Genomic DNA, 12,115 nt, shown 5'->3' with positions numbered 1-12,115 from the left:
GAAGTGTTACAGTGCAGAAGGTGGCCACTCGGCCCATCATATCTATGCAAGATCTTCAGATGAGCATCATTAGCACGAGGTAATCTTCTGCTTGTTCCCCATACCCCATTTCTAACCAAATAATCATCCAAAGCCCCTCAAATGTCTCAACTGAACCTGCCATTTCCAGGCAGTGCATTCCAGACCCGAATGACTCAATGGGTAAGAAAGGTTTTTTTCTCAACTTGCATCTGCTTCTTTGGTGAATCACTTCAAATCTGTGCCCTCCCTGGCAGTGCACGGAGTCAGAGTTTTACAACATGGAAAGGTGCCCTTTGGTTCATTGTGTCAACATTCTCGTATCTACTGTAGTCCCATAGCCTTGTATGCCATGGCATTTCAACTGCTCATTTAAAGGCTTCAATTAAAACGCCGACTTTGTCCAACTAATTCAGACAGACGTCAGTGAGCTGATTTCACTGGGGAAGAGGGAAATCGGGAAGCATAGAAATTTGAATAGAATCCTCAGCGTGGATTTTGGCCCTGGCAAGACTTGAACCTAGAGCCTTCTGTGGAGAGAAACAAAGTTAACATTTCAAGTCTGGTATAACTCATCTTCTGAACTTCTGAGTTGTAAAATTCCATTAGATTCTTATACCAGGACAGCACATGGTTAATTTAGATTATTTTGATATCCATTGAGTGGAAGATCTGTTTGCATTGGAGATGGACAATCCAGGAACAATTAGGAAGGGGGACAAACTTTGTCATTTGCTGTTCTGAAGAAGAGTCATATCAGACTCAAAACATTAACTCTCGTTTTCTCTCCACAGATGCCGCCAAGCCTGCTGGGTTTCTCCAGCATTCTCTATTTTCATTTCAGATATCCGTAGTAATTTGTTCATATCCTTCCTTTGCCTGTTGTGCTTCGCTACTCTGGGCCCTGACCTCACCATCTCACACCAGAAAAAAAGGAAAATCCATTTTTATGCCGCAAACAAGACTGTAATAATGCCCCAAGAAATTAAATACAGGAAGAAGGGTAGCTGTTCTACCATTAGTACCTGTGGCTAGTAGCTGGGCGGTGGCTTGCAAGACAAAGTGACACTGAAGCATGGGTTCAAGTCCTACACTAGCTGAGGTTACCATGAAACTCCTGCCTTCTCAACATTTGTCACCTGTGGTGCCCCTCAGGTTAAAACCACCACCAGCTGTGTGCGTCTCTCTCTCAAGAGACAGCATCCCTCTGGGGCTACAGTAACTTTACATTACCCCTTCCTGCACAGAAATCTAAGAATTTTACTTTTGAAAGTTTTAATTGACCCCCTTTTTTTTAGAAAAGTTGGGGGAGGGCGGTGTGTGTGGAGAAAGAGTTCCACATTCCTATTCTAGACATTTTCTAGTCAATCCACTCAGATTTGATCACACATCTCTGCAGCAGGTGGGGCCTCTTGGCCTCCTGGGTCAGAGGTAGGGACACTACCACGAGCGTCCCCTGTCCTATTCCCTTTATGTGAAGGATTGCTTTCTGACATCACTCCTGAAAGGCCTGACTCTAGTTTTAAGGATCAGCCCCCTTGTCTGACCTCATCCCACAGAGGAAATAGTTTGTCTCTATCAACCCTTTTCACTTCCTTTAATCATCTTAAAACACGCACATTTTCATCGCTCAGGGGAATACAAAGCTCAAAGTTGCATTCTTGGTGCCATAAGTGCTCTTTCCAGTGCTTGTATCCTCATGAGCTGAAATGTGAACATCCCAAATTCTGAGGCAGCAATGGCTGCCATTGAGCTCTGTGAGTTAGCACAGCCCCTCCAACAGGCCCCTGCTCACTCAGTCCTCATGGAGGGACCATGACAATTTTCAAACCTCAAAATGGGGTCACAGGAGGAAAAGTTTGGGAAGCAGTGCGTTCCCCAACTTTTAGAAGAAAACGCTAATGCAGACGATCAAAACTACTTTCTGCGATGTGGTAAGATCCTCGCCAAGCATACTACATGAACATTCGACCAGGAGATCCAAGTACAATTCAATCACCAAATGACCAGCCATACAGAGTGTTTGCATTGCTCTTCAGAGAGGTTATGCTGACCAGCTTCAGCAGTTTAAAACACTCCCCAAATTCTCGAACTAAAAGGAGGCTTTCATAGTCCATTTTCTCTTGCCTCTGTCCAGAGGAAAGTTGCACAGATATGGGCGAATTTACTGCAAAGAAAAATGTGTGAAATTTCACTTGTCCATTTAGATTAACCTGGGATATCATATGAATTTCCTGCTGTCACTGCAGAGAGAGGTCGAGTAAAGTATATGTAGGTCATTTCTGAATCCAACACAAAAAGGGCCAAGCAAAGGATAGGAAATGTGAACATCCGTCAACGTTCAAGAGGCAGCCTCGACCAGTCCCCAAGCAACCGTTCTCATGAACTCTTCTAGATATTCGACACCTTATCCTCTCTGTGCAAAATTGCATGTCCTGTTATACACTGCTCAAAATACCACACATGTTCAATTACAGGTAGTCTTATGGAGAAATGTTAGCATACACTATGTCAGTTTAAGATCCTCTATCAAGCACATACCATGGTCCAGTTACATTTCCTAGAAGCAATCAGTGAAGGGACCCACTCCCTGAAAACAATATATTCAAGCTTTGAGCCTTGTCGTGAATTACTCTGGAGCTTGAGGAGTCCACAGTTTCCTGTTGCTGACATTACCATGGCCAATCAAAGCCAAATTGCCAACCAATCAGCAGGCAGAATAGGACACTCCTGCCAGAGTTCCTCTGCTCATCTTTTCCTTTTCCTTTTCTCCCCCCTCTCTTTGCTGCAGTTATTCTTTCCGCTGCCCATCTTTTAACTTCTTAAACGACCTTACCCGGAGGGAATGGAGAACAGAGCAGGCCAGCATAGGAGCTGAGTCACGGACCACAGCCCAGAGTGAGAGTGAGCCAAGTTGGGAGCTGGGTCGCAGATGGAACCCGGAGTGGGCCGAGCTGGGAGCCGGGTCACAGATGGGTGCAGAGCGAGAGCGGGGAGCTAAGTCGCAGGTGGAACCCGGAGCGGGAGCAGAGCGAGAGCGGGCCGACCTGGGAGCCGGGTCGCAGATGGAACTCGGAGCGGGAGCAGAGCAAGAGCGGTCTGCATTGGGGAACGAGTCCTAGAGGCAAATCTGGGACAGAGGTCAGCACGCGGATGCCATGAGGCCTTGTGTTCTGAAACCCAACAGGCATAGACTCAATGAAAATGGGCTATAACTTGAGTACTTTAAAGACACTTTTTATTATCATTCTGGACTTTATTTAAACTCTGTATTCGCACACTAGTCCTTTTTTTACTAAATGTAACAACACTTAAAGTATTTGTATCTAGTTACCCTGTACCTGAGATGGCACTGAGAGGTGACATTACTGCAGTTCCTGATATGTTAAGTCTGATTTTCTCTTCACAGATGCTGCCAGACCTACTGAGCTCGTCCAGCATCTTCTGTTTTTGTTCCTGATTTACAGCATCCATGGTTATTTTGGTCTTTATTGACAATAAAAGCGATTCTATTCTATTCCTCTTATAATCTAAATTGTTGTTATTGCTCGCAATTTGTCATTCTTGCATTGGTCCTGATCGGTGTCAGATAAAAAGCTTTGACAACACACCTCTGTTATTCTGCAAGATGCATCATGCAGTGACTCACTATCAATTACACAGTTTCCTTCACTGTGTAGCATCCTTTCATTGGCTACTGTGTCCCAGTGGCTTAAAATAAAAAGAACTTTCATTTATATGCAGCTTTTCACAATCACCCAAAGCATTTCATAGACATACAAGATAACGAGGTATGGAGCTGGAGGAACACAGCAGGCCAAGCAGCATCAGAGGAGCAGGAAAGCTGACGTTTCAGGTCTGGATCCTTCAAAACGTTAGCTTTCCTGCTCCTCTGACGCTGCTTGGCTTGCTGTGTTCATCCAGCTCTGCACCTTCTTATCTCAAATTCTCCAGCAACGGCAGCTCTTACTATCTCTGTATTAAAGACATACAAGTGTGTTTGAAGTACAGTCACTGAAGTAATGCAAAAAACATAAAAATCAATTTGTACACAGCAAGCTCCCATAAACAGAAATCTAGTAACAATCAGATAATCTGTTTCAGAGGTCATAAATGAATGACCAGATACAGCAGGATAAATATTGGCTAGCATATTAGAAGAACCACTGTGCTCTTCTGAGCAATAATTCTCTGGGATTGTTCACGACCACCATTGTGGCTATGAGAGCAGGTCAGAGGCTGGGAATCCTGCAGTGAGTAACTCACCTCCTGACTCCCCAAAGCCTGTCCCACCATCTACAAGGCACGAGTCAGGAGTGTGATGGAATACTCCCCACTTGCCTGGATGGGTGCAGCCCCAACAACACTCAGGAAACTTGACACCATCCAGGTCAAAGTTGTCCACTTGATTAGCAACACATCAAGAAGCATCCACTCCTTCCACCACTTACACTCAGCAGCAGCAGTGTGTAGCATCTACATGATGTGCTGCAGAAATTCACCAAAGATCCTCAGACAGCACCTTCCAAACCCACAACCACTTCCATCTAGAAGGACAAGGGCAGCAGATACGTGAGAACACCACCCCCTGCAAGTTACCCGCCAAGCTACAATGAGGGAATTTATCCCCTTTTTTTTGCGTGGCTGGGTCAAAATCCTGGAACTCCCTCCCTAACAGCAATGTACCTAAACCCTAAGGGCTGAAGTTCATAGATCATAGCATTCCTACAGTGTGGAAACAGGCCCTTCAGCCCAATAAGTCCACACTGACTCTCCAAGCTTGCCACCCAGACCCATACCACTATAACCCACCTAATCTACACATTCCTGAATACTATGGGACAATTTAGCATGGCCAATCCACCCTCTCCTGCACATCTTTGGACTGTGGGAGGAAACCAGGGCACCCAGAGGAAACCCACAGAGGTACAGTGAGAATGTGCAAACTCCACACAGACAGTCGCCCAAGGGTGGGATTGAACCCGGGTCCCTGGCACTGTGAGACAGCAGTGTTGGCCACTGTGCCACCACGGTGTTCAAGTTGTTCAAGAAGACAGTTTGGAAGGGGCAATAAATTATGGCCTAGCCAGCAATGCCCATAATCTGTGAATGAATAAACAAAAGTAAAACCTGAGGGAACAGGCAGGGGCTCAGCTTAATGTGTCATCTGAAGGTCAGCACCTCTGACATTGGAGCCCTCCTTCACCGAAGTGTTTATCAGCCTGGAGTTTGTGCTCTGGTCTCCAGTATGGGAATAGAAGCCACAACTAATGGTTGCGGATGAGCTGGTCAACAAACTCGCAGGATCAAATTTACCCTTGTCTGTCCTCCTGTCGTGATTCCTGCAGCCCTCCAAATCATCTCAGGGCATCCGGGCTAGAAAGGGGGACAAAAAACAAACCTCGAGCTACGACTACATTCCCACCAAAACCCAAAGCTCTGTAATTCCTCTATGCTCCTTTAAGAAACTCCTAGAAACTTATTTCTTTGGCCAAGCCTCTGGGCCGCCTGCCCCAATGTCTTCTCATGTGGCTTGGGATCAGATTGGGTTTGATGTTGCTGATGTGAAGTGCTTTGGGATGTCTGATCACTTTAAAGGCGCTACATAAATGCAAGCTGTTAATCTTGTTTGAAACACAAGACAGGCACTGTTCCAGCACAAAGCCATCAATAAAATCTCCACAGTAAAAGCAAAATCATTGGGAGTACACAATAAACCAGCTGGACCGGACGAAGAGTTGGATTCCATTCTTGGCTACTGCTCAATACAAGAAATCAGACCTGGTCAAAGTACTGAAAGTATTAAATGGCTTTGAAACAATAACATGGTTTTATAGTTATCAAGTTTTCACCACTCCACACTGTAGGTGTCAGTTCTTCAATTCCTCCCTTGTGCTGCATTCAGCGCAGTGACCCCACGAGAGGCAACAGCGCTTTTAAAAGTCCAAGTCTCATTGAATCACAGGTCCCCAACATGCAACTTGTACTCCGTTGCAATTCAAAGCTTTCTCACAGATGCCCAAGACACCTAGATGATGCAGCAGTAAAGTGCTCGGAAGTGCCAATCCCAAGCTGTGATTAGCTATGTCCTCTAGCACCATTGGAACAACTTCCCTCAATGTCCCCGGGCTCTGGGTGGGGACAGAGCAGGAAAACCAACCAAGGCTTTCCCCGCGTGATGACCCGTGCTGACGTGTGCCTGTGTGTGGAAGATGTGTGAAGCCAGGCCACATTGCAGTGTCCTCCCCACGGGCTACAGCCCCACTACTTTCATGATTGAAGCTCACATTCAAAGAATACGACATGTGCTGTCTGCAGGGAGCTGTATTGCAGCATGGGTCAGTGATTTCAGCAGAGAAAAACTGGATGTGCATTGATATGGTGCCTTTAACATCATGAAATCTCAGGACACGTTACAGAACGTTAATCAGGCAAATGTTAACACCAAGTTAGAGGAAGTGAAATTGGAACAGGCAACAAAGGGGCACCTCTCACAAGGAAGTTATAGTGTGTATGGGCTCAGTTAGGAAGGGGGTTTCCTCAGCTTGGGGCCTAGGCAGCTGAAGGCTGGTAGATCCAAGGGCAGAGATGGATAAGGTGCCAGAACCAGGGAAGCAGAGAGATCTCAGAGGGGTACAGAAGGCCTCTTGTGCAGTTTGATACCACCAAGTGACTCACTAGGCCATCGCAGAGGGTAGCTGAGTCAACCACACTGCTGTGGGTCTTGACTCACATGTAGGCCAGACCAGGTAAGGATGGCAGATTTCCCTCTTTGAAGGACAGTCATCTTTACAACAAGCAATGATGGCTTGGCAGTCACCATTAGATTAGAATTTAAATTCACTGCCATTGTGGGATTTGAACACGGGTCAGCTGGGTCTTTGGATTACTGGGCCAATGTGCCACTGTGCTACCACCCACCTCTAAACAGAGAGAGGATAGGGAGAGGCCATGGAGGGATTTGACTATGAGGAAAACCATCAAACTTGATGCGGTGCCAGACTGGGTATCAACGGAGTACCATGGGGTGATGTGCGAACTGGTTTGGACATGGGCTTGGCCCAACGGCTCCGAATAAATGATAACAGGAACTGCAGATGCTGGAGAATCTGAGATAAACAAGGTGTAGAGCTGGATGAACACAGCAGGCCGAGCAGCACCAGAGGAGCAGGAAAGTTTGAACGTTTTGGGTCTAGACCCTTCTTCCCGCAAAAGGGTCCAGACCCAAACCGTCAGCCTTTCTGCTCCTCTGGTGCTGCTTGGCCTGCTGTGTTCATCCAGCTCCACACCTTGTTAACTCCAAATAAATGCTCTGCGGGACACATCCCACCAACTTCAAGTTCAGTTAATCAATGTGAAATTCAAACTAGAATTATCTCAGCGACGGAGACCATGACAACAACAATCAATCATTGTAAAAGCCCACCTGGGTCATTAATGTTCTTTAAGGAAAGAAATCTGCCCTCCTTACCCAGCCTGGCCTCCACGTGACTCCAGACCCACAGCAATGCGGTCAACTCTCAACTGCCCTTTGAAATGTCAGCCACTCCGCTCAAGGGAAATTTGGGGTAGGCACTAAATGCTGGACTCGCCAGTGATGCCCCCATCTCAAAGAATTTGTTCAAAACTTGTGAGGAGAGGGGTGAGTAATGATGCGGCTTTCTGACAGACGATTCCTCAACAATTAACCAGAACCCGATTGAGGACGGGTCACTGAATTGATGGCAGCTGCCTAGTTGGGGTACACTGCAATAACCCATCTGCCATCTGTTATTGTGCTCAATATTCCACCAGCACAAACCCTCCCATAACCATTAGGTTGCAGACAATATTGTCATCTGCCGGAACACATCTGGATGTCTTCCTCAGTGACTGCAGAGTCAGCATTTGGTGCTCCCTGGCCAATCGACTGGGCAAGGTCGGAGCTGGTGTGCCAGCCTTTCTGCCCACTCGGGTGGGGGGGGGGGGCATCAGCGATCTGAAATATGCCCCTGTGGGAAAGAAAATTAAAACTTCCTTTGGGGAGAGCCCAGATCTTCTTACAAGGCAGCTTGGTTTTTTTTAATAAAAGCAGAAAAATCCCCCAGGCTGAGTATCATGTCATATGTTCACAAATCAACTGGGGGAGGGGATGTGGCAGTGGAGCAGGGGACGAAAACTTATCTAACGATGCGGATCAGGAAAAAGACCAAACGGGGCAGACTTAGGGATGAAAAGTGAGGGGTGGAAAAAAATTGAGGGACCGCTTTATAATTAAACAACAACAAAACACATCTCACTCACCAGAACGGCTGCAAATCTCTCCTCCAGCTCGCATTGTTCAGGCATCGGTAACTTCAGTGGCATGATTGGAGCGTTTAGATTCGTCTGCCCATCCAAACTTCCAGTATTTCCCATTTCATCCGGGACAACGCCAAACGGAATGCAAATGTCCCCTTTCTCGATGTTCCCCTCGATTTCTGGGGAGGGGATTGACCTCCCACAGCGTCCGGCTGCTCCCCTTCGCCCACCCCCCCAAAAAAACTTTTGGAAACACACAAACTTTGGAGAACCAAACTTCTGTCCAGAATTATATCTGGCCTCCTCCCCCCCACCCCAGTAACCTCACCCCGACGTTTCTGTCTGGATTAACTCTTCCCCGCTCTGTCCCCGAAGGGAATGAGTTTCCTGGAACTGAAAAGCTGTCCAACGGAGATCATTTCAGCTGCTGCGTGCATGTTGCTCGGGAGTAAGAGAGTCGCTGGTATCCCCATTCATTGTTCAACGCTAGTCTCTCCGCTCTAAGCAACAAGGGAGTGCGTACGCGCCCGTTCACTCGCATTGGTGCCACTGCCTGTCCATCACTCTGGGTGACAGGGGGGAGGGCATCGCAGTACAGCCGGGGACGGCGGTTCTGCTGGTTGCGCGCCGAACATTCATTTTTGTCGTTAAAAGAAAACGAAAGAGACGTGCTTCCAATCTTTCGCCACCCACCGCCCCCCCCCCCCATCAACACGGAATCGCAAGAACGCCAAATCTCAAAGGGAATTTTAGACTGGAATGGAAGCAGAATCTGAAACCGACACAGAGGATGCTGGAGAAACTCTGGCAGCGTCTGTGAAGAGGGAGAACAGTTATGGTTCTTCATAGAGATAATAGGAACTGCAGATGCTGGAGAATCTGAGATAACGAGGTGTAGAGCTGGATGAACACAGCAGGCCAAGCAGCATCAGAGGAGCAGGAAAGCTGACATTTCTTCTGAAGGGTCCAGACCAGAAGCGTCAGCTTTCCTGCTCCTCTGACGCTGCTTGGCCTGCTGTGTTCATCCAGCTCCACACCTCGTTATCTCTATGGTTCCTCTTAGAATCTTCTTCCAAGAACGCCAGACCTCCTCTTCGAAGAGTTGTGCCAGACTGGAAAGTTAATTCTGAGGAACGGTTAACACTGCTTTCTCTCTCCACAGATGCTGCTGGACCTGCTGAATTTTTCCAGCAATTTCCGCTTTTGTTTCTGATTCACAGGGTCCACAGTTCTTTTGGCTTCTATTTGGGAGAGTTAGTCCCCTTTCTCTCCGCACAGGTGCCACCAGATCTGCAGAGTTTCTCCAACATTGTCGGTGTTTGGTGAACAATTTATGATGCATCTTCTCAGGTAGTTTAAATTCCGGTGCATTGTAACATGATTTCTTTGTGATTTTCGCATTCTTTCCTGACCAGTTCGGACTATCCAACAGGTGTTGCCATTTGGAGGATTGTGAGGGCTCCCTGTGTTTTATTTTCAAATTAATTCACGCAATGTGGGCATCACTGACTGTGCCAACCTATATTGCCCCGTTCCTAGTTGCCCCCCTTGAGAAGGTGGTGGTCAGCTGCCTTCTTGAACCGCTGTGGTCCATGTGCAGATCACCCAGATAAATTCCCTCCAACGTTGACTTGACACTTTCGTTCCTGACCATTCCCGAACTTTGTTTTGTACACAATTATCCAGAGGCATTAGCTAACGCTTCCCAGATGCGGGTTCAAACCTCACCATGCCATCTGGTGGAGTTTAAACTCAATTAATAACATTTGGGAATGTCGGTTCAGTCTCACTGGCAGTGACCCTGAACCCCATCTGGTTCACTAATGTCCTTTAGGGAGAGAAATCTACCTTCCTCTCCTGGCCTGGCCTACATGTGACTCCAGTCCCTCACCAATGTGGTTGGCTCTCAACTGGCCCTCTGAGATTGGCTACTGTTTGTGGGCAACAAATGCTAGCACAGCCAGCATTGCCCGCATCTCATCAGACCGGTCTCTTGCTCCTTCTGCCCCAATGCTGTGGTTTGTTCAAGCCTTTTTTTTGAAACGGGAAGCCAAAACCCCAAGCAAGCGATAAGGAACTCTTGTTTTTCTTGCACGCTGTCACCCTCTCCCTACACCACCTTGTACCACCACCCAGTCCTTGGCGTCCAATGCCTATGAAACCCACCCTCCTGGAAGGCACTTTGCAAATGAAAACACTGCAGTCCATTGGGCGTGTGTGTGCAGTTTCCCCAACGTTGTGTCAGCCCCTTTTCGAAGGGATTTCCTGTGCTATTGAGGCGGTCAGAGCTCTGTGTTTTTGACTGTGGGAAATCCTGCTGAAATTAGTCAGTTTCTTTAAAAAAAGGGGAGCCGGGTGATTATATTTCACTAAAGTGCGGCTGCAAGAAACTGCTCTGTAACTGGGCAACAGGGCGTGAGATCACGAGTTGCATGAATAAAGTATATATTTGAAACATTAAAAAAAGTTACAACACAATTCAAGATAACAAGGTGTAGAGCTGGATGAACACAGCAGGCCAAGCAGCATCAGAGGAGCAGGAAAGCTGATGTTTCGGGCCTCGACCCTTCTTCAGATATTTCTAGGGTCTAGGCCTGAAACGTCAGCTGTTCTGCTCCTCTGATGCTGCTTGGCCTGCTGTGTTCATCCAGCTCTACACACTGTGTTATCTCCAGATTCTCCAGCATCTGCAGCTCCTACTATCTCTCTCCAACATAAGTCATATCATTTTCTCCACCCTATAACATTTTAAAGAGCTCGCTCCTGTTGTTTAAGCCCCATCTGCATTCCATTTCATTGCACTAACACGACGGGGATTCTAAAATCCCCTCCAATAACCCACTTTTCAAACTTGCTCTGTGTCCCCCAGCTTTCTGTCGCCCTCTATTGGTCACAGTTCATAGTACTGCATTCCACTTTCTACGTTGAAGGGGAAATTTCACTAAAGTGAGCCAATCTTTACGAAATCAGAGCAAAAACAAAAGTTCTGTGGTTGGAATCTCGGGGTTATTTTACAAATATCCTCTTGCTAACCACAATGATAAACATTAAACTACATTCATACTCCCCAGAGATAGTATGTGAGTGTGCTGTCAGTTTGAGACACATCTGAGACAAATTCTGTCAATCAAAGTAAATTGGATAGTAACTGTTAGAAGTGCATTGGATTTCCTTGTTTAGAAAGATAAATGAAATTGTAGGGGCTTTGGGGAGAGAGTTTGGTTGAAGCAAAATGGGCCTGTTATGAACTTCTCATAAGAACTGGGACAACAGTGATGTACATTCATATAGCGCCTTTGACAGCCCAAGATGCTTCACATGAACGTTAAAAAACAAAATATGGCGGTGACCCATATCAAGAGATATTAGGGCAGGGGACCAAAAGCTCAGTCAAAGCAACTAGGTTTTAACAGGCATTTTAAAGGAAGAGAGAGAGGGTGGAATGGTTTAGGGAGGGAATTCCAGAGCTCACAGCCCAGCCTGCTGAAGGACCACGACCAATGGCAGATGAATCAAAATGGAGGATGCAGAAGAGGCCAGAATTAGACAAGTGCCGAGATCTTGGAGGATTACAGGAAAGCAGCTTATTATCTGAACAGTGATAGATTGGGAAAGGAGGAGGCGCAGTGAGACCTGGGTGTCCTTGTACACCAGCCACTGAAAGTCAGCATTGCAGGTGCAGCAGGCAGTGAAGAAAGTAAATGCTCTGTTGGCCTTCACAGTGAGAGGGTTCGAGTCCAGGAGCAGGGATGTCTTGCTGCAGTTGTACAGGGCCTTGGTGAGACCACACCTGGAGTATTGTGGGCAGTTTTCGTCT

At 46.9% G+C, this 12,115-nt stretch overlaps 1 protein-coding gene across 3 annotated transcripts in view; it reads right to left on the bottom strand.

Moving 5' to 3' along the window:
- Window positions 1-8,793, bottom strand: part of LOC125448310 (formin-like protein 3) — a 158,487-nt gene extending 149,694 nt beyond the window's left edge. For all 3 annotated transcript variants that reach the window (XM_059643348.1, XM_059643349.1, XM_059643350.1), the window contains exon 1: window positions 8,302-8,793. In XM_059643348.1, the coding sequence (XP_059499331.1) occupies window positions 8,302-8,415 (114 nt within the window). In that variant the 5' untranslated portion in view covers window positions 8,416-8,793. The remainder of the gene's footprint in view (window positions 1-8,301) is intronic.
- Window positions 8,794-12,115: the final 3,322 nt, after the last annotated feature.

This window comes from Stegostoma tigrinum, chromosome X, assembly GCF_030684315.1.
Source record: "Stegostoma tigrinum isolate sSteTig4 chromosome X, sSteTig4.hap1, whole genome shotgun sequence".
NCBI lineage: Eukaryota > Metazoa > Chordata > Chondrichthyes > Orectolobiformes > Stegostomatidae > Stegostoma > Stegostoma tigrinum.
The sequence above is the reverse complement of the archived record's forward strand: the minus strand, read 5'-3'. Positions and strand labels throughout refer to the sequence as shown.